The 27,563-nt window shown below is 36.0% G+C and overlaps 7 protein-coding genes across 10 annotated transcripts; 3 read left to right on the forward strand and 4 right to left on the reverse strand.

Annotated features, from left to right (window-relative positions):
• Positions 1 to 2,038: 2,038 nt before the first annotated feature.
• LOC148174976 (mitochondrial nicotinamide adenine dinucleotide transporter SLC25A51) lies at positions 2,039 to 3,448 on the reverse strand. Its single transcript, XM_088035612.1, has 3 exons — positions 3,347 to 3,448; positions 3,108 to 3,296; positions 2,039 to 3,061 (listed from the first exon to the last, which is right to left on the reverse strand). The coding sequence occupies exons 1-3, from the start codon at positions 3,347 to 3,349 to the stop codon at positions 2,339 to 2,341; spliced, it is 915 nt and encodes a 304-aa protein (XP_087891738.1). The 5' UTR covers positions 3,350 to 3,448; the 3' UTR covers positions 2,039 to 2,338.
• A 136-nt stretch (positions 3,449 to 3,584) lies between these two features.
• Snx21 (Sorting nexin 21) lies at positions 3,585 to 4,581 on the forward strand. The gene is made up of 2 exons (XM_088035613.1): positions 3,585 to 3,674; positions 3,724 to 4,581. The coding sequence occupies exons 1-2, from the start codon at positions 3,659 to 3,661 to the stop codon at positions 4,494 to 4,496; spliced, it is 789 nt and encodes a 262-aa protein (XP_087891739.1). The 5' UTR covers positions 3,585 to 3,658; the 3' UTR covers positions 4,497 to 4,581.
• Positions 4,582 to 4,755: 174 nt separating this feature from the next.
• On the reverse strand, positions 4,756 to 8,707 carry dre4 (SPT16 homolog, facilitates chromatin remodeling subunit dre4). 2 transcript variants are annotated; one of them, XM_088035611.1, is made up of 3 exons: positions 6,843 to 8,707; positions 5,906 to 6,513; positions 4,756 to 5,859 (listed from the first exon to the last, which is right to left on the reverse strand). In XM_088035611.1, exons 1-3 carry the CDS (start codon positions 8,578 to 8,580, stop codon positions 4,864 to 4,866), a joined length of 3,342 nt encoding a protein of 1,113 aa, XP_087891737.1. In that variant the 5' UTR covers positions 8,581 to 8,707; the 3' UTR covers positions 4,756 to 4,863. The 2 variants fall into 2 exon arrangements, with proteins under 2 accessions (XP_087891737.1, XP_087891735.1); XM_088035609.1 differs by having other exon boundaries at positions 6,831 to 8,707.
• A 166-nt stretch (positions 8,708 to 8,873) lies between these two features.
• rho-7 (rhomboid family intramembrane serine protease rho-7) lies at positions 8,874 to 10,487 on the forward strand. The gene is made up of 8 exons (XM_088035365.1): positions 8,874 to 9,072; positions 9,126 to 9,324; positions 9,372 to 9,500; positions 9,546 to 9,804; positions 9,853 to 9,977; positions 10,031 to 10,132; positions 10,187 to 10,284; positions 10,335 to 10,487. Exons 1-8 carry the CDS (start codon positions 9,035 to 9,037, stop codon positions 10,423 to 10,425), a joined length of 1,041 nt encoding a protein of 346 aa, XP_087891491.1. The 5' UTR covers positions 8,874 to 9,034; the 3' UTR covers positions 10,426 to 10,487.
• Positions 10,458 to 11,932, reverse strand: LOC148174980 (S-formylglutathione hydrolase). Its single transcript, XM_088035369.1, has 5 exons — positions 11,848 to 11,932; positions 11,524 to 11,684; positions 11,030 to 11,478; positions 10,761 to 10,983; positions 10,458 to 10,708 (listed from the first exon to the last, which is right to left on the reverse strand). The coding sequence occupies exons 3-5, from the start codon at positions 11,476 to 11,478 to the stop codon at positions 10,526 to 10,528; spliced, it is 855 nt and encodes a 284-aa protein (XP_087891495.1). The 5' UTR covers positions 11,524 to 11,684; positions 11,848 to 11,932; the 3' UTR covers positions 10,458 to 10,525.
• Positions 11,907 to 14,322, forward strand: eIF2A (eukaryotic translation initiation factor 2A). Its single transcript, XM_088035364.1, has 9 exons — positions 11,907 to 12,160; positions 12,205 to 12,349; positions 12,399 to 12,617; positions 12,664 to 12,867; positions 12,915 to 13,372; positions 13,418 to 13,602; positions 13,647 to 13,818; positions 13,870 to 14,048; positions 14,094 to 14,322. Exons 1-9 carry the CDS (start codon positions 12,136 to 12,138, stop codon positions 14,217 to 14,219), a joined length of 1,713 nt encoding a protein of 570 aa, XP_087891490.1. The 5' UTR covers positions 11,907 to 12,135; the 3' UTR covers positions 14,220 to 14,322.
• On the reverse strand, positions 14,321 to 27,047 carry LOC148174982 (uncharacterized). Of its 3 annotated transcripts, none has more exons than XM_088035368.1 (6): positions 26,835 to 27,047; positions 15,662 to 15,901; positions 15,340 to 15,593; positions 15,143 to 15,296; positions 14,963 to 15,099; positions 14,321 to 14,916 (listed from the first exon to the last, which is right to left on the reverse strand). In XM_088035368.1, the coding sequence occupies exons 2-6, from the start codon at positions 15,822 to 15,824 to the stop codon at positions 14,761 to 14,763; spliced, it is 864 nt and encodes a 287-aa protein (XP_087891494.1). In that variant the 5' UTR covers positions 15,825 to 15,901; positions 26,835 to 27,047; the 3' UTR covers positions 14,321 to 14,760. The 3 variants fall into 3 exon arrangements, with proteins under 3 accessions (XP_087891494.1, XP_087891493.1, XP_087891492.1); XM_088035367.1 differs by lacking the exon at positions 26,835 to 27,047 and adding an exon at positions 22,763 to 22,962 and having other exon boundaries at positions 15,143 to 15,287; XM_088035366.1 differs by lacking the exon at positions 26,835 to 27,047 and adding an exon at positions 22,763 to 22,957.
• Between the last annotated feature and the right edge of the window lie 516 nt (positions 27,048 to 27,563).

Genomic DNA, 27,563 nt, shown 5'->3' on the forward strand with positions numbered 1-27,563 from the left:
TTCCACTATTTATCTCATCTCCACAATTTTTTAATATGGGACTGTTGATAAACAAAGCAAAAATCGTAAAATTTCCATTGACAATGCTTCAAAACTAACAGAAATGCGAGTTATATAGCTAAAAATAAAATAGCAAATTTTGATTCGTACTCAAATTAAAATTTCTAGAATCTTTTTGCTCTAAATATTTATGAATTAACACAATTAACAAACAGACAGATTTCATTCTCTTGGCGTTAAAACTTCCAGAGCTGGAAATTATTCGTTGCATTATTTTTTTACATTTAGATAGATACATACATCTTATTTATTCTTTATTAGGTATATGTTTTGTAAATATTAATTCATATTTTATTACACAATTATTAAACTTTTTGATTCATGTCAAAGATAATTTTTTTTTAATTTGTTGCTTCTGCTCTAGAAGTTTTTACAAATGACCTTTTTAAAATTCGTTTTCTGTGCTAGAAAGTGGTACCTAATTTAACAGTCATAAACAAAACAGACATAAAATTTACCATACAAGTTGTTAGGTAGCGTTTTTTTCGGGTTTTCTTGAACCATTGAAGAGCTGGAAGGCGTTATTTGTAACCAATCAGAAATAAATTTGCAAAAAACCACCGAATCGAAGTAATCCTAGAAAATTGTTTGATTAATGTCAGACTGACAGTTATAATTTATACCAGTGGCGAAGTTGATTTGTGATTGTGAAAATAAACTTATTTGCTGCAGAAAACGGCTACCGTTATTACGGCGATAACATGTTTGTATTATTCAAAATTATGAGCATTTTGAACATTTATTAAAAATTTGTTTTCTCTTCGTTAATTAAACAAAACGCAGTACTTTTTCTTCCTATTATTGATGCCACTGATTTCGAGGACAAATTATAAATTTGGTTGAAAGACTACTTGGATTTTCGGAAAATCCAAAGCTGGATTAAATGAATCTAATTGGACGATTTAAAGTCTTGCATCTTTTTAAATAAATTAAAAAAATTAAAAATTAAAAAAAAATAAAAATATTTGCGTATTCCAAGATAGTTTACCTTTTTTGAATAGCCATTGCTAAATCCTGTATAACATCACAATCCTACATAACTAACTCATCAATTTATAAAATTTGTTCTAAATATTTTTTTAAATTTAGGATATTTAAAACCGAGTAGGTATGTACATAATACAGAAAGTTCGTAAATTTATTTTTTAAAACATTCAAAATACAAAAGCTTCAATTTTTTTATAGATTTTACCTAAATATGCAAATTTCTAAAAATGCCCCCTTTTTGCTCCAGAATTCTGTATTTAGTAGCAAGTCTAAAAAAGAAAGTATTGCTTCTAAAATTGAGTCAAAATCAAAAAGTTTAATTAAAATATGATTAATTTTTTTGCCATTTCAAATAAAAATTTGAAAAATGTGTGAATTTTGTTTTAACACATACTCGTATTATAAATTAGCAGTTAACTAGCAAATCAAAATTATTACTTTTTTCAAATTTTATTAATGTAACTTAAAACTTTGATAGTGACAGATTTTAATAAAAAAAAATGTCAATTATTATTTTTTATTTTGAATGTGCAAATTTCAGATGTAAACATTTTAGAAATTTCTTCTATTTGTTCATTTTCTTCTCCTAACTATTTGCTGAATATTTGTTATAAAACCTCTGTCATATCATAAACAACTTTTTATACAAAAAGAAGAATCCAAATACATTACACGGTGAAAGGTCTATAATTCGTCGACTCGTGGTCATATTTTGAATATTTTATGCTCGCCAACAAAAATCAATTAAAGAATTCCATTCAGAAAAATAAAGTGTTGGGGCTGGTTTTCAAGAATGTGGTCGTAACTAGTAATCCATGAATGAGCAGTAGCTGGAACTGTCCACCCGACAGACAAAATATTGACCAGTTCCCCCATAAACGAGTTCTTTAACAGCTTGAAAATAACGTGATTTATGAGGACTATAATTTGTTTATTATAAGTGGTGGATGTGGTAGAGGAAGGTGGAGCAAAGGTCGATAATTTCTTGTAATTTCTTTTTTATAATTTTTATTGTTATTTTTATACATTATATACAAATATCTGGAAAAATGAGCACTGAAAAACACAATTATTTTAGCACCTCAAGAATCTTTCTTATGCAAACTACGCATCCTTTTTTAGGTACTAAAACTCTCTATAAAATCTCTCTCCGAATCCAAACCGAATTAAACTTTCAATTGAGATGTACTAGCAACGAAAAATTAATAACATAAATAAATATCAATGTTTAAAAAAATACTTTATGTAATAAAACAAACGGTTCGGGACATAACACGACAATAAAATCGACCTAAGTAATTATCTTTTTTAGATTTTCGTAAGCGGCGTTCATGACCCCCCAGCTTATAAAGGCTCTTGTGCAATTAGTTTGTACTCCATGATAAATATATCGAATTTTCCCCCCTCGTTGATGATAAATGTGCTCTAGAACATCAAAAACGTTCTCGTAGCTCCCTCCAATTTTGCTTTGCATAGCAACTTTGAGAACGTTACACGGGTAAAAAATGGCAGACAAAAAAACACCGATCATAGCTCCACATAAAAATTCACTAACAGTCTCGTAAAACTTTGATTGAAATCTAGGTCTACAACGTTGGGCTTCATCCCTGAGAACAAAAAAGCCCACATTGGAAGGTCCATTTCTAAGTAAAATAGGAACCAATCCTCTGTAATATTCCCTGAACCCGTAATTCACACCAACGACTTTAAATGCATCGATTGTGTTCCTAAACTCTTTGTGGTAATGCGAATCTGCCAGCAAAGTCTGGATTCTCTCAAAAGGCATCAGAATCGCTTCAGTGCTACCTGCAATCATACCGCCTGCTATTTTAGCTGCGTAGTCGTTACAACCCAACAACAACAATGGACGGCGCACCTCTTCGTATATCCCAAACATGATGGATAAAGAAAGAGTTTTTTGGCACATTGGGGGCATCATGCCTCTGTACAGGTAAAACAAGCCTTCGCTTTGTAACTGCCGAAATGCTTGATACACATTAACCCCATGAAGCATCTAGAAAACAAACTAAAACACGTAAACCAACAAAGATTCGTAATACCTGCCGAAAAATAAGTTTGTTTATTGGATAAGTTATCACGATATTGACGAAAGCGGCGCTCCACCCACAGGCAAATTCCTTCCAGTGAAATTGGTAGAAGTTTTCCAAAACCAAGGGGTCTCCATCGGCGTCGAATTGTTCGATTTTATCGATATTCATCATTTGTAAAGGGGGCTCAGACTTTGTCACCTGTCAAAATTATAGGTTATGTGGGAATTCTCAGGAATTACATAACTCACCATTTTAGGTTTTTGGTTCACATGACTAGTAGAAATATCAAAAAACGGTTCTTTTCGTACTGATAAAGAAATTTAGTTGCATTGTTATTTAACCGCTTGTTATTGACACTGACAGGCCTCCATGTTGATGACGTAATTTGACAGGTGACGTTTTTTGTGTGTTTTGATCTGTCATGTTAATAAATTCTCATTCATGTTATCAACAAAGGTAATACTCATTCGCAAATACATAAAGCATCATTCTGTAAACAGTTTGATACGAAAAACTGAAATTACTGTGTATTATGTAAGTTAAAAATACAAAACTTCAACATGACACAAATCTTAGGTGAGTACTTCTTAGCTCGCGAGTTTTTCCGCCAATTTGTTGGTTTAAGGCAACGAAAACCAAGGACTTGTGTTCGAGATTGTGTCAGCACGAATCTGTGACGACGTCGAAGAGAAAAAACACGTCGTCTACACCCTCCAAGTTCGCCACATATCAGGAAACGACGATTTAAGCCCTTCTGTGATTGAACGACGCTACACTCACTTCCTCAATTTATACAACGGTTTGAAGAAAGAACACGCCCAGTTGATGACCAACACCACCTTTCCCAAGAAAGTTCTTTTGGGAAATTTTGATAATGAGCTCATCTCAATGAGAAGTACAGAATTTGAGTCTTTACTCAAGCACATTGCTTCAGAATCAAAATTGCGGGCATCTAAAGCTTTACTAGAGTTTCTTCAAAATGTAGAACTTGAACGGGCGAAGAGTCTTCTTCAAAAAGACGACTTTCCTGGAGCTCTGCCTTTGTTGGAGAACAGCTTCAAGCTTTTAAATAAAGTCTTCACTGATAGATCTCCAGCTGTGCTGATTGCTTTATGTAGATTATTAGGATGCTCTATGTCAATTCCAGGCTGTGTAGACTCGCAGAAATGGGCTAATTTGGCTCTACATAGATATGAAGGTGTAAGTGATAGCGATTTACTAAAACTGTATGTTCCTTTGTTGTCTGCTTGCGTTGAAATTTCTTCACAAAGTGGAAGAAACAAAGACGGTCTGGAGCAAAGACTCCGGGATTTGAAGCGCCAAGGACACAAGTTTCAAGGGGAACACTCACTATTAGAACATGTCAAGGCTGTAGAAGAAAATATATTTAGCTCCTAAATCACTTTAGGCGTCATTGATTACTTAAATGGATCACCAGTTTACCTTGTATTATGCAAAGATATTTATTATATTTATAAAATTGACTGAGATTTATGGATATGTAGTAATATGTATTATTTACGGAACTGAATAAACTTTATATTCATTAAATGTGCTCTTTATTTACGTCCAGACAAATTAAATGATCTATTCTGCAATGTTGCTGGTCCGATTATCGACTTGATGCAAAACTACAATCAATTGGATGTAAACAAAGTTTTATATCAAAATGTTTAATCTGTACATACAGTGTAAAGGATTAACCTTGTGAACTCAAGACAGAAACTTAAAAACAACATAAACTAAAATAACATTAATTGGACAATTACTTCCTCGCCTTCTTGGACTTGTGCCTGTCGCCACTGGTGTCATCTCGTCCCCTTTTCTTTGAATCAGATCCATGTGAGCTTCTGTGTCTGTTTTTATCCTTCGACGGTGATTTGGAACTGCTAGATTTAGACCCACTGGATGACTTGTGTCTGTCTCTATCATTAGACCGGCTACTGTTATGTTTGGAACTCGACGAATGTTTACTACTTGAGGAATGATGATTGTTCGAATGTTTAGTGGGAGAGCTTTTGTGATTACTTTTCGTGGACGAATGTTTACTAGACTTATGATGTGACGACTTTTTCCGGTCAAAAGTATCATCTAAGAGACGTTCACGATCTTCTTCAGCCGCTTCTCGTTCGAGATCGGACCAGTCTTTGCCGGATTCTTCATCGGAGCCGAGTTCATCATCCAAAGAGGCGCTTGCATCACTTTCCTCAGTGTCGCCTTCTGAGTATTCCGAGTCTTCCTCGCTTTCTTCAGAGACACTCGCGTTGTCTGACGGCTCGTAAACTTCATCTTCATCTTCGCTTTCTTCGTCGCGAGCTTGTTCTTCCTCGTCGGATTCGGGATCAAGGAATGTCCAACCACCGTTCTCGAAAAATCCTTCGGGATCGTCGGTGATGGTCTTCATGATTTTGATCCAATTCAAGGATTGGACACCTTCTGAATATCGGATGTCACATGAGTTGAGCCATTCTTTGACGTGGTCGAGCATGTTCATGGGGATTGCGTTGACCATCGCTGTTTTTCTCTGGTAGTCTTTAAAAACAAAGACCATATCAAAGTTCTTGAGATGGAATTGAACTCTTTCAAAGTGGACTAACTCTACATCTTCGAGAGTTATAACAAATGGAGGCCACTCTGTCAAATTTACAAGACAACCAGATGTAGGTTGGAGTAATACTGTTGAACGGAAAGGAGCACCGGGAAATCCAAGGTCTCGGAACGGTGTATCGAATTCAATTTCTTGTTTTGTCATAGCTTCGACCTAAAAACAACAATGTAAACAATGAAACAAAGAATGTAGAAGTCACCTTTTCACAGAAGCTCTTGAACGCCGTTTTCAACTTATGTCGCAACTCTCTTTCTGATTGTTCCGCCGCCAGATCATCCCGATCATGCATATGTTGGTGTTTACCTAAATCCGTAGTAATTTCACCGACTTCCGTATAAAACTGAACGTCCACATGCTTCTTTTTCCCAAACATTATAGCATGCTTTAAATGAAAATGTAACAATATAATCATTTCGCCATCGCACGGTTGAAAGAATGCGTTCTTTATATTATTGTATAAAATATCAACTTTATCTCCTCTGACGGAAGTGTAACGAAATCCGTTGTTATGAGCTTCCAGAGCCCCCGTCATACGTTTCGTTACGATATTTGGTCTAATATAAAGATCCTTCAATTTTGGATTGCCCTTGTTTTGAGACAAGATCAAAGTGTCCTGTTTCACAAGATCTTCTTTTTCGCGCTCTTCAGCTTCTCGGGTTTTGAATTTTCTCTGAACTTCTTTAATTAAGCGGAACGCCGTGTTTAAATTGGAAGAGGGAGGCGATATTTCCCCGGGCTCTTTGGTGTTGATGCTGCGGTAGGTAACTTCTTTTACGAACGTGGCCTCGGGCTGCTGGTAATTTCCACCTTGAAAAATGTTTTATTACAATCTAAAGAACGCAAGAGAATTCACTGTTATCTATCGCGATTTTACACCAGAAGTTCCAGCAGGCAAAGATCATTTTCATTTATTTCTACTTCGTCAAGTGCCTATAACTGTGACAACCCAATTAAAATGATAAATATTTACATTGTGGTTAATTTTTGATACGGCTCTGCTTAAAATTTAATTGCAAAAGAACCCCAAAGTTAACAAACAAAAATTACCATTGCCCTGTGGATTTATGGTACCATCAGAAATTTCGCAAAAATATACAATTCAAATAAATGGTACATCAAATTACCATCATTCCTACCCATGGTGGATCCTGGATGAAAGAAATTGATACGCAGATACGTGTAGTCGCCCTCCACAGACTGAGAGATGTTTTTGATCGTCGAAATATGAAACGGCACAGCAATTCCATAAATCGGCAAAATAACTGTTTCATACTTCTGGTCAACAAAGAGCTTCAACTCCCTAACTTCAGGCACACGAGGCATCTGGTTCACATTTTTGTATGAGACGGTGCTTTTTCTAATTTTCTCAACATCTTTTGATCCTGACTGCTTAGCCAAGCGTTCTTTGGCCTTCTCGTTCAGTTGAGAAGCCAATTCCTTTTGATGTTCTTTTCGTTTTTCTTCCGAGGTATGTTCTGTGCGGAGCTTCGACTCCAAGACCGCTGTCCGCTTGCCTCTTCCGAGGATTTCTGGTTTAGACGGTGACTGTTTCTCGTCATCGTTATCATCATCGTCGGACTCATCCTTGAGGAAAATGCCAATGTTTTTGATTTTCTTCTTAGCGTTGGTCAAGAGAGTACAAGGCTGCCCTTCGTTCACCATAACAGTATCCCCGATGAAGAGAGCGTACGTTTTGCCTTCTTTGTCCGTCGCATCTTTGTTGTGTAAGTTACTGAAGCCCATGTTGACGCTGAAGACCATTCCTTTTTTAACAGGCAAGCTGATTTTAGGGCCAATAACCAGAGTGTTTTCTTTGAACTCAATCCCCATCGCAAAACCAAAGTTTTTAGTTAAATTGTCCAGTAAATCTGGGCGTTCCTTCTTGACGAAGTTGTAACCAGTGTCGTACACCTCTGAGAGTTTAACACCAGCTTGCAACTTCTTTATTACTTCTTCTTCAAGTGAGACAAGAAAATTATAATTAGTTTGTACTGCTTCAGTGGGGTTTACCAATAAAGTGCGGACGATATTTGAACAGTAACACTTGTAGCGAGCGCCAAGTGAACAAATAATGGCCCCAAAATGAAGAATGTTCTTATCGCTGAGGACGCTAAACTTCAGACTGTAGTTGCCTCCAGATTGTATAATAGCAGGGTAACAAAGATCAACCTGAGATGTATCAACTCCAGAAACGTATTTCTTATCGGTGACGGCTAACTCCACGCCCTCAGCTAGTTTAATATGTTTGACTTTGCGATCAGAGTCAACAATCTCCATGATTTGCTCTTGTAAATACTTAATAAAGACATCCACACTGACCATGCACGCTTTTTTAATGGTAACAATCTCAGAGTCTTCTTTAGGTGCAATCAAATACGCAATAACAGCACTAACGTCAGTTGTTTGAAACTTCTCTTTACCCAGGGTTGCCCTCCAAGCATCCATAAAAGCCCCAGGATAATTGTCTTTTGGAAAAACTCCAATAGTTTTTCCGTTTTTACTATCTTTAATAGCATCAATGAGAATCTTAAAATTAGCTTCATCGCTCGACCGGTCTCTAACATGTAAAGACAACTGTATAGCATTCTCATCTTTGCTCTCTGCCTGCCTCAAAAAGTCAATCTTTTTCTTACTTGCTAAAAAGTACGCTTTTTTCTCTGTCAACACCATGACGGTGTCGGTGAGTTCGTACCCTAAAAGCCAAGTTTGAAGAGCACCGGATTTGTTGTAAACCACTTCTTCGTCCACACCAACGGCAGTAACCAAAGCATCCATCTTAGAAAAACCATTCTCACTCTCCGATTTTTGCCAAACACTATACAACTTCTTCAGCCGACGATGGAAAGCTTCTTTATCAAGATTTATATTCGCCATATTCGATTATAATAACGTGATCATTTAACACAAAAGCACTACGGCGTTATTGAAGCGCCAGTTCGACATCCACATTTGCGCAGAAATAGCGGCAACCGAAATGTCAAAAACAGAAACCCTGCAGCGCTGCCAACAAACTTATGAAATCCCCTAGAATATGAATATAACACGTAATTAACTTACGAAAAAAGAAGTAATTAATTGTGGTTACATAATATTACTCAAACGAATTAATAACATCGCATAAAATTTCCTCTATAATTCCAGTACAGTCCATTTCTGCTTAAAATTAATTAAACCATTGTGACCACCAATTGGAAAAAATAAATTGAAATGTCCCTACAATGTAACTAAAGTTCTTGAAAGATTTTGTGTTTTGACAAATTTCATAACATTTCATAATTTGATACTTGTGCGGATTAAATTTATGGTTTCCAATTAAGCGGACGTTGCCATGGCCCTTAGCCGCATGTTTCGGGTCACAGAAATGTGGTAACGTGGCACTTAACCTCACTTTGATGCAACCCTAACCCCACTTGTTTTAGCCCCAGAAGTCCTCTTCTAAAGAGCACGATATTCGAGTTGAAAGTTCCTAAGAATGTCCGTAACTTTAAAAGAGGTCGTAACACCGACCAACCTAGACCCAATATCAACAGTATTGAGACACCTTTTCAAGATATTACTTTGGAGGCATCTCAATTGAGACCAGGCAGTCTTTTAAAACCTTTGGGATTTACAATTGGGGTAACACATAGCATTGGAGTACGAGCTTCTTTACAATGTCTTTTTAGTTTAGTGCTGCTTGCTTTGTAGGAGCAACAATTTGGGAATATGAAAGCATGAGAGCACATGCTAAGAAAATGTTAAAGAAACCTGTTAAACTGTTTAAGCGCCATGCTGAGGATTTCCATCACAGATCTGTAAGATTTAAGGGATGAAAATTGATTTTTAGTGTTTTTTTTTAGAATGCAATAACCAAACAAATTCAAGAAAAGTGGCAAATGTTGACTCCAGGAGAAAAAGTGTTTTTTCCCATTTGTGCTTTAAATGTCCTTGTTTTTGGTGCATGGCGGATACCCAGGCTTCAGCCTTTCATGCTGCGATATTTCTGCTCGAATCCTGGCAGTAAAAGCGTTTGTTTGCCTATGTTTTTATCAACTTTTAGTCACTACTCAGGGTTCCATCTTTTGGCAAATATGTATGTTTTACACAGTTTTAGCACAGGTAAACATTCCATTATTAAAGATTGTTAGTCAAAGAACAATATTTTAGGAGCCGTCCATAGTCTTGGCAAGGAGCAATTTTTAGGACTTTATTTAGGGGCTGGGGTCATATCAAGTTTCACTAGTTATGTATACAAAGTTCTTACAAAGCAGCCGGGACTTTCTTTGGGGGCGGTAATTTATCTGTGGCTTTCACGGGCGTTTTTTTAATTAATATTCAATTTTAGTCAGGTGCCATAATGGCTGTTTTGGGGTACGTTTGTACACAATATCCAGACACCAAGCTAGGGATCATTTTGGTACCGTTTCTCACTTTTAGTGCAGGCGCAGTAAGTTGTTGAAACTGGGGGGGCCAACGTTGTCCTTCACAATTAACATTTTAGGCGATTAAAGTCATTGTTGGAATTGACACTGCTGGAGTTATGTTGGGTTGGAAGTTCTTTGACCACGCCGCCCATTTAGGAGGAGTAGCATGTGGAATGTAATTTGAATTATTTCTCTTATTTTTGTGTATTTCTATGATTTTTCTAGGATGTGGGCATTATGGGGCAACCAGTACATATGGGCTAAACGTGAACCGATCCTACACTACTGGCATGAATTTAGAGGCTCTATAAAATGAAATATTTAAAACAGTGTATTAAAATGTATATAACCATTTAATAATTATTTATTAAAAATGAATAGTTTTTAACATTCCCATAACAAAATTAGCGTCACGTTTATTTTTGCAAGTATTGGATGTGGTGCTTGAAATGCTCCCCAATAAATGTCGCGATATAAAAATAACTGTGATTATAGCCTTCTCTTTTTTGATAAATGACTGGGACATGGTTTGATTTGCAAGCTTCAACTAGATTTTCAGGAAGGAGTTGATTCGCCATAAGAAAGTTGTCTTCAGAGCCCTAAAAATACAGTTATTTACATTGTATGTATGTATGTAATTTGTTTTCTTACTTGATCAATAAAAATTTCAATTGGAGGGCCACTGTAATTCTTGACTAGTTCAGTGGCGTCCCATTGCGCCCATCCACCTGATTCTTTAGGTCCCAGGTACCCTGTGAATGCCTTTATCCCCCAAGGACACTCTGATGGATTACAAATGGGGGCGAAAGCAGAGACAGATTTGTACAGTCCTGGATTTTTTAAAGCACAGATGAGAGCTCCATGTCCCCCCATACTACAACAGTTTTTATAATAGTCTGGTACTTTCAAGATCATCATACCTGTGCCCCATTATTGACTGTTTGTTGGCAAGAATTGGAAAATTCTCATTAACAAGTTGGATCAATTCAGAAGTGACATAACTGTACATTTTATAGTTGTTTTTCCAGGGATCTTGAGTGGCATCAACATAAAACCCAGCCCCAACCCCAAAATCCCAAGAATCTGAGTCTCCAGCAATATTCAAATTTCTTGGAGAAGTATCAGGATTAACAACAATAACTCCATGCTCAGCGGCATATTTTTGAGCCCCTGATTTCTCTATGAAATTGGCCTCAGAGCAGGTTAACCCTGACAACCAATAAATCACCGGCAATTTTTTTTCTTCAGCTTGAGGCGGAAGATACACACCAAATTTACTGACACATCCTAAAGTTTTTGATTCATGAGAAAATACTTTCTGATAGCCACCAAAAATTTTGTTTGAAGAGAGTTCTGTTAGTGCACGCATCTACAAGATCATGATTAAATAAATTACGTAAAATTTGAGTTTTACCGTTCTGTGAAAAGCTTTCAGCTGTGTGCAACGGATTTGATGATGGGAATTTAAGAAGCTGAGTAAAAAACTTGCCAAGGTTATCTTTTAAATTCTTATTATCGGATGATAGAGGAAAAGTTCTGATGACTTCACGGTACCCAACAATATCGCAAAAAGTACTAAAATCCAGAAATAGATTATCAACAAATAAAATAACAAATGTCAATGTCAAAAAAATTGGTAGGTAGGTCATCCGGGTTTTAAGTCATTTTTCACATAATAAAAAATGAAATGAAAAATGAATGAGATATCGTAAAAAACCACAATTAACAGATGATTTACATAGTACACAAAGTATCTTTTTATTACATTAGTATTAGTAGTAGTAAAAGTGTAGGCCGAATTACATCCCGACATGTGATATGTGATCTACTTTCCCGGCATGTCATGTCATTTAGTTTGACGTTATTGCGTTAAATTTTAACAACAAATAACGCTTCGATTTTTGCAAAAGTGGCTCCAAGAACTTAAAAATGGCGTGCGTGCAACTTACCATATCTCGTTGTTCATTATGATATTTAGTCTATTTAGATTAGCGGATTTCTAACACGTGTTGTACCTAACCTCACAATGAGTTCAGATATCCCCTTTGCTGGTACAGTTTCCACACTTTTTCTCCTCAAACTAATCAAATTTTAGTTCGTAGCTCCAACGGTATTGTTCTGCGAGTAGGTCCGCCTAATTTCAAGAGTCTTGAGGGCTATGGGCAAGTTCAAAGCAAGACATGCAGAACTATGTTGTTCAGTCCTGATGGGCAATATTTTGCTTATGTTGACGGTCTTTTGTAAGTTTTACGGCGTTGAATGACTTTCTTTATCGTTGTAATGATGTAGACTTAAAATCGTGCGTACTGACAATTGGAAGGATGTAGCAACAATTGAGGGCACTAAAGCGTTTTATTTGGCGTTTTCTCCAATGAGCACGTTTTTAATGACTTGGGAGCAGTTCTACGTCACTAAAGATGAGCCCCAAGGGAAACCCAACTTGCATATTTATAAGAGTGAGAATGGGGAGCTTGTGAAAAGTTTTGTCCATAAGAAACAAGGGAATTGGTAAATATAGTCACTTTACGTTTCCCAAGTTGATTTAGTATGATAGGGAGCCCCAGTGGAGCGCTGATGAGAAGCTATTCAGCCGCATCGTAAACACAGATGTTGTATTTTATGAAGATTTAAATTTTGATAGGATTGTTGCCAGAATAAATTGTTACAAAATATCTACTTACACTTTATCTCCAAACATTGGTACTTATTTCATTCTGGGTTACGTCCCTGGAGCTTCAGGGCAACCCTCTTTTGGAAAGTACGTTTACAATCTTTGTCTTTCTTTTACTTATTGTCTATTTTAAGATTGTTCAAATATCCGAACTTTGAGGCCCAACAAGCCATCGCCAGCAAAAGTTTCTTTCAATCAGACAAAGTCGAGTTCTATTGGAACTTGAAAGGAAACCACGTCTTGTTACTCACTTCCACTGAAGTTGACAAAACCGGGGGCTCTTACTACGGAAAACAAAGCCTCCACTTCATGGGACTAAACGGCCAGACCGCTATGGTGGCTATGAGCAAAGAAGGACCAATATACAGCGTTGCTTGGTCTCCCAAAAATCACGAATTCTGCGTCATCTACGGTTTCGTCCCCGCCAGAGCGACAATTTTCAATGTTAAATGTGAACCAGTCTTTGAATTCGGCACTGGTTCGCGAAATTCGATCTATTATAACCCCCACGGAAACTTACTGTTGCTTGGAGGCTTTGGTAATCTGCGTGGACACGTCGAAGTCTGGGATACAAACAATAGAAAAATGATAGGTACTGTAAAAACTTCTTGTACTCTCAATGAGGGTTAAATTCCAGGGAGCTGTGAAGCACCAGATTCAACCCTGTTAGAGTGGGCGCCTGATGGTATCCACTTCTTCACAGCCACAACAGCCCCCCGACTTCGAATCGGCAACGGGTACAAAATCTGGCACTACTCCGGCGCTCTTTTACACGAGAAATCGGCAGAGCAACAAGAAGAACTATATGACATCTGTTGGAAGGTTGTAAAGAACCAACAAAGCGTTTGTTTCAATGTATTTTTTAGAAGTACCCGCGGTATACATTTAAAGAACCTGTTATCACCGCGGAAAAAATTGAAGGTATAGCCTCTAGTCAACCAGTGGCTTCAAAACAAGCGTACCGACCACCGTCTGCACGAAACCGTCCCACAATTCGTTTTTCTTTAGATGATGACGAAGAACAGGCTCACAAGCCAGGTATTCATTTGTATAGCAATCAAATTTTCATGATTTTAAACTGCTGCTTAGGGTCAGACTCGCAAAGTAAAGCATCGCTGAAACAGAAGAAGAAACGCGAAGCTAAAAAGGCGAAGAAACTTGAGGGCGATGACAACAAAGAAGGTTTGGGACCCGCCGTTGTGAGCGCTGTTCAGATTAATTTGACCGGAGACCCAGAAAAAGATAAGAAGTTGAAGACTATCAAGAAGGTAAATTTTATTATTGTAATTTCAATTAACTGATTGGGTAAATAGAAATTGGATGCGATTGAAAAACTGAAAGAACAACAAACCCAAGGGAAATCATTGGAGATCAATCAGCTCGCGAAAATTAAAGGAGAAGCTGATTTACTGAAGGAGTTGGAACAACTACAAATTTAACTTGTAGCATTGTTGGATCTTTTCGTTTCTTTATTATTTTTTATTGTATTGGTTCCCCAAAACTGCCACATCTGAGATGTTTGCAATAAAGATGAAAAACAGACAGTGGAATTTTATTTATTTAATATACAACAAAATTATTTGATACAAAATTAAAAGTAGGGTAGTCAAATTTCTTTGGCGTCTAACATTGAATTACCGCCACTACTGACGTTTTACGTGCCCTGTAAGTAGTTAGCTATTACAATAAGTTGTGCTGATGGATATAATACATGATTTCGTATTAATAACAGCACAAAAGTACGTTCTAACTACACAAAGAAATGCAATATGACCAGTCTTAAAAGGATTATACATTCATATAATAAGAAGAAAATCCTACTTCAAAATTTATCACAGAAAAATACTTTAAATGCTCAAATCTTAGGTCTAGAAATTATTTGTCGTTCGACAAGTCTTCAATTGCAACAACGATATGTTTTTTGCCTAACATTGTAAAAGGATGTCCAAAATATATAATTTCGTTATTAAAAAAATGACATTACAAAGCTGTGCGTTCGTCGTAGACTATAACAGCCTCGTTGTCGACAAGAGAGTCTGTATCCTTGTGGAGGAATTGACTCCTAGATTTGCTTAGAGCTATAATCGCAGCTTCGTCGTTGCGCATTCGGTTTTTTCGTTTTTTGCTAAAGTTCACCTGGAAGCACACATTTAACACATATCCCTATCACACGAGGTCGTACCTTTGCATATAAATCGTTTAAATCGTCCTCAGTAGACAGGGGTCTTGGTTTAGACCTCACCCAAGCGGGTAAACTTCGCGTTTTTAACGCTGGTTCGTCAGAATTCTGCTCCTCTTTGCTTCCCACTTCGTCTAAAACTAAAGCGAGGCTCACACAAAAGAGTTAAAATATTGTACTTACTGCTGCTAGAGGCGTACTGCACGCTCTGCGGGGAAAATTCCGAAATTTCAGGCATCGGTGATTTTGGTACGATTTCGCCGTTTGTAGCAATAGAAGGTCCCAACTGTACTGGTTGACTCACAGGCCGTTGTCTCCTCATTGCGTTCTGCGGTGGCTAAATTAAGATATAAGCATACGAGAGTATAAAGACTGCTCACTTGTGATGAGGATCCAGGATTGCTGCTGCTCCTGGGAACGGGACAAATCCCAGGACACTGCGTGCACTGAGGTCCCCCAATCATTCGATTAGTGTACCACGGATTCCCAGGAAGAGGTGGAACAAGCCTGTTACTGTATCCCCATCCACAATTGTTCTTCTGTTCGGCATAAACGGCGGTTTGACTAGGGTACGCTGGTGAAACTACAGGAGGCACTTGGGTACCACTGGAACTCCCGTCCGCTTTTCGAAGACCTGTATCGGAAATTGCAGTTTTCAATGCGGAAATAAGAGATTTCAGACGTAATTTCCTGATTACTTACAGTAATGTTTATCCCGGCGAGGCATGATGCAGCAGCGATACAGCAGAAAAGCGCACAAAAAACAGACGACTAATGCAGCTCCACAGAAAACTGCAGCCAACACAGGAAGACGGTCCGCTGAAATTCTCCAGCCTCTTGAAGAGGCGGTGGGCTCTGGCCACATACTAGCGGTCAACGTGACCCACTGCTGCTGCAGCACGTGGCCGCGGGGATCACTGTCCACCACGTAGCCTTCATCGCCTGCAAAAAAGGGACAAAAGCACTGAAAATAAACTTTTCCTAGACTTTATGTCAGGATAATAAAAAAGTATGGATAATAATTTGGACGAATAAACATCATTTCAAATGAAATTTTGAGCTAAAAACTAAACTCGGCGACTACAAAACCCAAAAACTGGAGACTTTGTTTTATTTTTTTTTGCTTCTATACAACCCCTTCAATGCTTTAGAAACTTTAAATCTTCGTATTGTGTCGTGTTACTCCTAAATTATGACACCTCGACATCGCCACCGCTCCCGAAAGTGATGAATCGCAGTTTTTTCTTACACCTTTTTTGGAACCTCACGACACAATATTTATGACGTCTAAAAAACCAAATATTTTGACCGTATATCTAAGGATAAAAATGGATCGTTCCCAGGAGGTTTCCGACAACGTGGTAGTTTTCATTAAACCGTCTCACTACCCTAGACTAGCCATTTTTTAGCCATAAAAAGTGATGCGATAATGCAACGAAAAATTCTCCTTTTTGCGGTTAAAACGTAACTACCAGTTACGAAATGGCATCGATTTAAAAATTAGTTGGACAACGTTTTATTGCCATCATTATCTAAAAGAAGTAAAATATGGAAGTTTCAAAATAAAAACTTTTCCGGAAAAATTCCGGGGAGACCCGTGTGGATATCCATCGAGAATAAACATTTCATCAAATACAATTTTATCAAGCGCTCACTTTTAGGCTTAGAAAGCAAAAGCATGTTCAAATTTATATCCACACGTTACATTTAACTTTATGGACACTAAATTTGCCATCACATGAAGTAATTTGTTAATTATCTCAGTTGTAAATTGTATTAATATGCGTGGATGCAGAAAACTCGGACATTCGCGATATCCGCCTAAAGAGAATAAAGCAATTCTAAAATAGTTATATAATGAATGTTTTCATGCAAAACTAAGGATGAAATTGTTCACGAGGGACGTCGCCCGGAGCGTACAAAATTTTGTTGAGCTCCTAAAGTTAACAAGCGTAATTAACAGAAACAGTGTAAATGAAAAAGTAGAGATTTATCCTGTTTCAGTTTCCGGTTTTTTATTGCATTGCCACAGGTTACAATGATATTTTCTCGTGCACTGGTCATATTTGCAGTGTATTAACTCGCTACTATTGCAAACTATTATAAGCGCTTCGAAAACGCGTGAAATCAAATAATCCCCGCTGGAGTAGGGAAATTTACGACCGGCACACCATTATTGAACAATCCATAAGCCACGGATGAATAGAGGAATCTGCAGACGAATATGTTGTTTCATACAAATTTTTGTCGGTTTTTTAATATGGCACGTTTTATTTCTAAAAAAGAGAATCTGTTCCCACTGGCAATTCCGCTGAAAGAAAAATGTTTCATACGTTTTCAATAACCCTACAAATCAATAGTTTGAATAGGAGTATGTCAACTCAGATTGGATTAAAAAATTTAGTTTTCGCATCAACTATTTACTACCTTCGGCGACATTGTCTAAATAAGAAGTTCTTTGAAGTAAAAACTGAAAAACAACGACATCCCACGCACGTTGAAAAGACTCCAAGATGTAAAAAATTCTCTAAACTCGCGTCAAAAAATATTTATCGCCCGGCGCCTCCACCATTTTTAACAATACAAATTTATATCCGCAGACAACTAAAAATACTCAGGAATCGATCCCCTTTCAATAACTGATTATTTAAACACTGGCATTCGTAAATTTGATGAAGCAACATTTTAATCCAGCTAACACGTACGTAATGGGAAAAAGATGTGATGTACGTGCATCCTTCAAAGCAACATTCTTCATATTTCCCCAGTAACGGGTCGTATGTTCGGGATCTACTTTAAATTTTAATTAATTCTTCCAGCGAAAGAAAACTCCTTCAGAACCATTAAATTTCCATTCGCGCAGACAAACTTAAATTAGGATAACCTATCCAAACAACGTTTTAGAAGACAGTAGGACTAGAGCAAATCGATGTTTGTTTGCAGGTAATTTAGACGCTTTAATATTGGAAACAGATTGAAAACAAACTAGGGGGAAAATCAACACATGTCATTTATCTTTTCGACGGAACGCTCGATTCGAGTTCCACAAAAGCTGTTGGGAAAATATGGTAATATAAATCATCGTTAAAGCGTTCGGTTCCAAAGCCATCAATACCGCCATTAGAATTTCTCTTTTAATATCGCCCTCAGAATCTGTGACTGAAGGGTCTCCCAAACTGGTGCAACATTCCTTAATAAAACAAATAAGAAAAACGCAGCACATGCAGAGTTTCCCTGAAAAACTGTCATAAATCCAACGGGGGTTCAAAAGCGACCTAAAATAGCCCGAAAGTGGGTTACTTTGTCAGATATTTATTAATATTAGTCGAGCCAGGATCTAGGAGCTCTAATGGAAATGTCGCGTTTCGACTAGACAAAATTTGTGATTTTGCACGTCGGAAACGGTGGTACTTTTGAATAATATGAGAGTTCCATCGACCGCCAAACCTTGGCACGGATCATTGTTTATTCCACGTCAAATGACACACTGAATTATTGCCACAACCCTCAACATCACTTTCGATGACAGTCGTGCTGGAATTGTCCCAAATTTTGTTTATTTTGAACTAAATTTTCACCGGAGTTCACATGAAGAATATTCGTGCTATTTTAAGACGTCAATTCTGCGACTTTGCGTGAGCTGGAATACTTATCAGAACGCTATCTGAGTGTAAAGTATTTCGTTAAAACCGCTTGATTAGGGAAGTGAACTAATATCAAACACGGGCGCTTAATCGGAGCTTTTTAAGCTAATTTTTAAAAAGTAGCCACAACAAAAGCTCTCAAGTAATTAGACCGTTTGGTCTTGACACAATTCCAGTTCCACAGTTCTCAATTAGCTCCCAATTTTCCGACAGTGTTCGTATAAAATTGCTACAGTTATTTACACGCCTTGACTTTAACTTTGATGTATTTCTGGAAATAATTATTCTCGTGAATTCTGAAATCGACAGTTTTGTAAAGCTCGATGTCCTGTAAACTGGAGCAGGCTAGGTCAAAACAATGAAGATAAATGACGTGTTGGGAAACAATTTCAATTTTAGTTTCCAAGGTGTAATATGTATCTATTTTCCAGTTTCTTCACCGATCAATCAGAATTGATAGGCTTTGAATATCCTTCGCCCAGCGAAGTTATTAATTAAAATATTGAAAAGTTACATGTCCTTGTCGGACTAGAATTTGCTAAATTAAAAAGCCGAGATGTGGACATCCTGCAGCTTACATTTCATTGAATATCTTCATCGGCGAATAAGTAAAAATAGAGCTTATCCTTTGATCTCCGAAAAGCCATTTGATGGATGTAGTTGACTATAAATTTGTTGAAAATACGGAAAAGGGCTCTCGGGAAGCTTAAAAGGATATAAAACGTCATACAAGCATGAAATTATGACGAGATTTAATATGTTTCTAATTAAAATTGCTTGAAATAGCTCGGTGTTATTAAATGAAACATTTTGAAGATCATCGGCTAATAATGATAAATCCATTTTCACTAATGATCCGCGCGTGGATTATGGCAGAAGTAATTTATAGCCACAAAATGAAAAGCAAGAAAGAGTATTCAGAGTTAATTATAGATGAGAGACATTAATTTGTGGACGTGTCACATGTCAACTCATTCTTATGCAAAGATGGATACATGTTTCAATAACTAAACACAAACCATATTTACGTAGTCATTACAAATCGTGATTTCAAATCAACCTTGAAACGTGGTAGGTATTTACGACTTGTAAATCGTGTAGATGATTCACGACCGATTTTCTTGAATTAAAAATTTCTTCTGCTGTATAGTTTTGTAATTTGGTGGAGCCAATAAACATGAAGTCATAATTGGTCCAAAATATCGTTAAGTGATTCAGAATTGAATTAAAAAACAATCATTTAATTGCTAGCACGAACGCTCGAATCTAATCCAGATTTCTTTACTCAATTATAACGTCCGTTTATTTTATTTTATTCCCGTTTCTTGACATATTTCACGCTACAAATGAAAGCTTTTGTACTTTTGTCCACTTCACAGCTAAATAGAAAATCCAAAACTTGAAAGCCTACTACACAATCTGATAAGCGCTTACAAAGGCAGAGGGAAGTCGATTTAACAATTATTATTATAACATCAGAGACCCGCAGTTGTCCCTTAACCCCAAAATAAACTTTTAGTTTCTTTTCACGTCACGAGGATTCATAATGAACGACCTCTCCAGGGTAAAACTACACAGGCCAAAGTTTCAGAGTTGTTTAATCGAATTTAATGATTTCCAGTTAAAAGTAACTAAAATGTCTCGCCTTATAAACCTCGAGGAGACAAGAAATGAATACTAATAATAAAGTTTCTTTATTAAAAAAATGTTCTTCGTTTGATCCTTTGCAGATAAGAGTGGCCGTGCCAGAAAATCATCCATCAAAAAAAGACAATAAATAAAGCAGACAACGTGTCAAAAGCTTCAACTTTCAACAACACCATAAAGCACGACGCTTTGACATAATACAATCCATTAAACTATCGTTTAGAAGTAATGGAGCAAGCGCCGAATTTAAGAAAACAATTTCCAGCTTGTAAGGCTTTTAATGTATCGGATAAAAACTTTCAGCATAAAATGGAAGAGTCCTAATGAGGTCAAACTGTCTAAAATAAAAACTGTCTTTGTAATTAATTGTCCTCCTTTCAAGCCGATATTTATTAATTACAGCAGGTGTAAGCGACCATTTATTAAACAACACAAATCCCCAATCCTCGACCGGAACATCTGGCCTCTAAAGCAAAAGGGTAAGATAATTTATAATTGTCTTCACTGTTACGTGTGCTGTAATAAAATCGCAAACATGTTCATGTAAATAAAACAAAAAGCTCCAACTCTCTAAATGTTACGTAAAGCTTTACACATTTTTGCTGTTTTAATTATCAGAATCTAAATATTACATCATTTTAATAATCACAAAATCTATTCTCAGAATATAACAATTCCCAGAAAATTGTGCCTATCACTTTACTTCCAAGCACTTGTTACGCTTGTATAAAAACTTACGCAAGTTCTTTGTTTAATTAAACACCTTTTGTAACGAGTTCAAAGGCTGACTGTGTAAATATATCAAAAAGTGTACAAAATTTGTAACTAAATGTGTTATACAAATGATTAAAAGTTTAATCACGGTCACGGTCCTGAAAAAACAATAAAATATGCAGACAGTAGATCAGATCAAAATAATTTAGTATTGAGCCAAATGGTAATATTATTACAGTGACGATAGATCGATTTTCACAATGCTGCTGTTGCAGGATATTTCCATTTTAATGCGCACAAAACTGGTCTATAACTATAAATTGCATCCTCTACTGTTTTAGGATAACACTTGCAGAATCATTATCGAATTATTGCTTGCGGGAGTTCTGTCTGTTTCTAACGATAAGACTTTTGAATTTAAACTACTGTACTGAATTAAATAAATAAATAAGCAAAAATAGATGTTTGTAAACATTTTTATCTAGGACACTGTTGCAATTTTCTGTCTATTTTTATCCGATTCGTATTTCAACTGGTGAAAAATTTTAAAAGCTAGAAATAACCGCTTCATAAAAAAATAATTTAAAATCGAAAATATTGTTTATGTAATTTTCTATTTATGAATTCTCCATTTTAGACCATAATAAGAGCTTTTAGAAATATTTCAAAAGCATTATAAATTCTCAGTGTGAAAAAAAAAAATTTCTGGGAAAAGTGAAATTGCGTGATATAAAAATTTGTTTTTCATTTAAAAATTGAAGACAATTGTAAAATCCCTCGGGTTGAAAAGTCTAATAATTTAGGTATCTCAATTTGATTGCCTAAAAATACGTGATCTAAAAAATATCTAATTTTACACCTATTTAATGCAAGTTAAAATCTAAAAAAAATAAAAACAAAAAAAATGAGATAAATTTGGATGTAATTTTTAAATTAAATGTCTGCAACTGAAAAATAAAAAATTTTAAATTTTCGGATTTTTTTTCAGCAAAATCAAAACTAGCTTATTAGCTTACCTACAAATTTTAGAGTCTATAATCGTATAGAACGCTTTTCAAAAATAGAAAATTAAGATTATAGAGAACTCCTTCAATTCCCCGATCTAATAATTTAAGAACTAAACAATTTAATAGGCTAGCCTAAGCTTCGGGAATCAGAGGATTCAAGAGAAAATCTGAATCGGAAAATCTTAAACCTAATAAATCTAACAACCTTAAAATTAAAAAAAAAAACTGAAAATCGAGACAGAGAGTTTAGAAATTTCAGGAATTAAAAACTGGAGAATAACTTGAGTATTTGAAAATCCAAGAAGTAAAAAATCAGTTTTTTTTAATAATATTTCATATTTATGGATAAGACCATAGCGGAGCCAATAAATATCGAAATCTCTGGCACTTAATTTTGTTCCTATTTTAGTGCACAGTAAATTCAAGTAAACTTGACAGTAAAATCTGAATAAAACCGATTTAAATCCATATTTCCTTAAAGCATAAAATGAGCAAGAATAACACATTAAAATTCCTCGTTTTGTTTACAGTAAGTGCACTGTGATAACAAAAATACTGGAAAACTTCGTTAAAAGTGCTCGTAATATAAATTCAAATCGATAAAAAACATGCATCTTTCAAGTCAAACAAGATAGCAGCCCCTTTTTAAAATACAGTAACTTATTGATATTCATTATCTGGCTTCAAAACGCGCAACCTTACACCGACATTGAAGTTATAAATAATTATTCACAGCCTTAGACTAGATAAGGCAAAATATAATAACTCAAAGTACAGACTAGAAACTCTACCTTCGTATTTAGCTAAATCCACATAGGGCGAAGCCCTTGGACTTCCGTCTGAATCCATATTCATTCCAAAGTTCTCAGGTTAATGTTTCACTAATCAACACCTTCAACTTGAAGATTAAGTCATATTCATCGCTTGTCTTTGACCGCAAAACGAACTGTTGAGCACCCGAGCCGCAACTGACGATTCACGTGAGCGGCGCCAAATGGATATAGGACTGCGTGGGGTGCCAAAGCTGCGACGACAAAGTTGAATCAGAAAGTGACGTCATTTTCGACCCTTATCGCCCACGTAAAGTCATTTCTGCTATGTCTAACTTACATAACCAATAAGAGAAAGGGGAGCAATTGGGGTTATTATTAAAGGCCAAACTGGGAATTCGGAGATAATTTTCTTTGACAATGAACGGCTTTAACACGATTTTAGAAGTCGATTTAATCAAACCGAAGCGAGTATAAATGTCGCGGATGCACCGCTCAAGAAAAAGCCAATCTTTTCAGGATCGTTTTTAATCAATCATTCATGTTTCCACAGAAAAATTGTAGTGTAACCCAGATAAGAAAATCGTTATAATGGTACGACTATTCTTGGCTGGGAACGGAGACACGTTATCTATCTAATGATACCATTCAAATGTAAAAACTAAGCATCAGTAAAACGCGAAATTAATTAAGTCAAGGAAGTGCATGGTTGTAACTAAGTTTAATTGTGCCCGTGCTTTATTCCCGTTAAATAAAACAGTATTCTCTAACACGTTACTCCTTCAAACCAGTTAAATTTCTCGGTTTTATTAGCATCTAAAAACCGTAAAAACACCTTTTAGTTTTACAATTTTATATTATTTACTACTCACAATTACGTTTGGATGAAAAAATAACCTTGTTCTCCCTTGATCCACTTTATTAAATTAACGCATAATATTAAAGCAAAAGTCGGTCACGATGCGCATAAAAGATTACCACGTTTTGTGTTTCCGAAGTTTAATTTGACATTTTCAAGCTACTGCTGTGAAGACACAGATTTTACCCTCAGGAAAATTGTATAAATAGAACCCCATCAATTTTAGATGGTAGAGGGGAGTAATGATGAGTCATCTAATTTAGGGGCATTAGAATATAAGAAGGAACTGCTTAGACCAAAATCCAATTATAAATTCAAAGCTGAGATATGAAGGGAGTGAAATGTAAGAATAAAGCCAGAATATTGAAAAAGTTGCGCCTTGGGGGCTTTGTTTTATTACGGCGTTGTGGTAGCACTGTTGCTTACTAATTTTAGACATTTCATAACAGATTGTATTATGTATTAAATACTAGGTAGGTAGAATTGTTTTCACTCGTTCTAATTGTACTAATTTCTCCACCTACGTCCAACGTATTTAATTTTTCAATTGCCCATATAGGTATTAAAAACCAATTTTAGCGTTAATATCGAAAAAAAAAATCGTGTTCTTATTCAATCAGAATCTAATAAGAATTTGAAAATTGGAGAAACTGAGAATCGAAATATGTCTCTAGAAAATTGATAATGAAGAGTAAAAACGCTAAAGCCTTGTAACCGGACCTGGAAACACTTTTAACGTCTGCGAAGCTCGAAAACTGGAAACTGAATTTCGCTCCCAAGACGTTCAAAATAAAAGTGCTCTGAAGACCAGTCTCTGAATTTACGCGTTTCCACACCAACTCCATCATTGTTGAACAGAAAAGAACGATTTTTGGCAATAAAAGCAAGAAGTAAATAGAATTAAACGTCAAGATGAGACATGGATCAAAATTAAACGGTAGACGCTCTTCTATCCTGGGCTTTTACCACTTTTCCCTCATTCTCAACGTCATCTGTGCCTTGCGTCACAGTCTATCGTAAATTTCCAACATAATTTGTCCCTAAAAACAATACCTGGCACGTTCTAACGAACGGATTCACAATGCGTCGCATGATTTCAAATAAAACAAGTTGAATAATTGCCATTATACGGTATTTGGAGAGAATCGCAATTGCACATTGAAACCACGTTCTATTCTAACCGAGCCCTACACTGATGTATGACTACAATAATGAGCCGAAGATTCAATGCGGAATACGATTCTGTAAAACGAAGGTTTAATAAGCGTCTGTTTCTCTTCAATTTTCAAAGACAAGCTTATATAATAAAAATAAGAGAACAGAAACGCGTAATTTATAGGTATTGTACGTACCTGGGGGTTAAAAAGGTAGGGAAACTAATGCGCTAAGGGTTCGGATATATGAGTGGTCGTACATGTAAACTAGGGGTTTAATTTTCTTTGGTCGATAATGGCACCCTATGGCTTTTCAGCAACTGAAACGTCTTTCCTTGATGTAATTTATTCAGTTTATTTTCAGCGAATGGGTTCTCGGTAGGTGTGATAGTATGAAAGTGGTAGCCTTCGTTTCAGTAGGAACACAAGGATAATTAATGATTTAATTAAATGACGTCTAATTACCGGGTTTAGTTCGAATAATTAGATTTTCAGGACGGTTCACATTCAGTAGTGTTCCCTAGTTAACTGAGTACTAACGATTTTTTACAAGCAGTGAATACTTTTCGTACTTCCGACATCCTTATTATACCGTCTCGTTAAGTTCTAACTGTAAGAAATGCTGGAGTTCCGTCGTTACGAGAAATGACTATAGATTTCCTTAAGTCGAGTCATAAAAACTTGTTGAATATTTTATTTGAAGAATGATATTGGAGAATATCCTTTGTGCGAGTTTAAATATTGTAAATCTGCAAAAATAACTCGAGATGTCTGGAAACAGGAGTCTGGAAGTAATAAGATTAGACCAAATGTTCTCTCCCAGGGTAATGAATCTCAGGAATTGGAGGTCACAGCTGTTAAAAGTTTAGTGACACTAGAAGGTGCAAAATAAGTGTTCCAGTCTGTCTAACACCCTCTTCCTGTTCCAGACAGCTTCTCATCATCCGAAGCTCTCTGAATTAGTCTTGAAATTACTCGATGTAGATTGCACGATTCTTATCCGTCGTGTCACTTGCATCTCATCTTCATCAAAACCACACAATGAAAAAGGCATTCTGGCGTGTCAGCGAGCTTTATAGATACAGTATCACAGTGCGAAATCAATTCGTTTTCCTGCCATTGTCGACCAAGAGTGCAACGTTCGAATAAACTTTAGAAAAAATCATTACATAATAATCTTTTGACTTCCTCCATCCGAAAATGCGTCAAGCTATTTCAATAAGACCATTGATATTCCACCGGCGATACTTTGCAATTCAATGGACCCATGAATATTTGAGCCAGAGAATTTCAAAACCCGGCATGATCAATGATGTTTGCAAGGCACAGAGATTCCCATTAAGAACTTGTTAACTGGGCAAACACTCTAGAATGGTTTACTTAAATTGGCGGAGGTCGCTTTAGAATTAAAAACCAGAAGCGTTTCGTTTGAATAGCACACAAAAGTACCTTGAATAAATAGAATTAAAAAGGGTTTGCGTTTAGGTGTGCAGGTGGAAACGCGAAAATGTAAATAAATAAGCGACGGAGAAACCTATTTTTTGTATATTAATTCCCAATTGAATTCGCAACACAAATAACATTTTCAAAGGCTTTAAAATTTGCCAGTCATAGCAAAAATATTACTCGATGCTTTCTTCATTACAGAAAATTGCTGATGTCATTTAAAATATTAAATTTCTGACCTGATTACTTTTTAGAATCTCAAAACTCTAAACTTATTTTTTAAAGTTCAGATTCTTGTTTAAAACAAAGCTGCAATAAATATAAAAAATTTCTAATAGAAACGATCCCACAAAAATCGATCACCATATTCGGAAATTCGAAATCTCATACGTTTCCAATTCATTGTTCAAACCGGAAACCAATTGTACTAAAACATTTCAAATTTAAATAACATTTGTAATGACTCGTAAAAACATTTATGCACTGCTATTTACAATCAATAAATATAAAAAACAATCTTCAACACATTCGTGTTAACAAAACAAACTGGGAATTACCCAACATAAATTAGCAGTGATTGAAATATAAATCACAGAATACAATTTAAAAACTCCATAAATTTGTGGGTACTTACGTGATCGGTGTCCATGGCGCCTATCTGAAGAACGGCATGTAAAATTAGGAACAAATAATAAAAAAGGCGATGGGTTTTATGACGAACATTCACAAATGAAGAACACTAATGTAGTAGGTCAATGAGAACACAAAACAAGCAATGCTAGGTGAAATAGATGTGTGATCGACAGGAGGTAAGGCTGATGGTTGTTGATGGTAGATAACCCACAATACATTGGCGCAAGCGCTATGTTCTAAATTCTACTTTTGTGTGAAATAAAATATGTAATTTCCACGTTTTTAAAAGACAATAAAAAATCGAAAAAGAATAAAACAACAGGAATATTAAATTAAGAGTCAAAACATGAAGTTAATTACTAAGAGATATCTGATTCAGATAAATAAAATAAAAGTAAAGAAAGTTTATTGCCACTAAAACAGCGAATGTTCTCCAATCGCAATAACTGATTTGTTGTTACATTCAGAAACGTTTTAAAACAAGGTCTTTTGAAGATTTTATTATTATGAAATTAACCCGGCGCATCCACCATTTTCACTTATTTATACAGGATGTTCAAAAAATAGCGGATCAACTGATAAGAACGTCAAACTCTAAAACGCTGTGAATTGGAAATGCTGTTTAAAATTTTTATTTGAAGCTTTGTGCGGGAGCAAAATAACTTTAAATATTGCGAAAAACAGCAACAGTGTTCAATTCTTTCGGTAATTATTAGGAGTATAATTTTGA

This window comes from Gnatocerus cornutus, chromosome 5 (assembly GCF_029298725.1).
Source record: "Gnatocerus cornutus isolate USDA-ARS CGAHR chromosome 5, icGnaCorn1.1, whole genome shotgun sequence".
Taxonomy (NCBI): Eukaryota; Metazoa; Arthropoda; class Insecta; order Coleoptera; family Tenebrionidae; genus Gnatocerus; species Gnatocerus cornutus.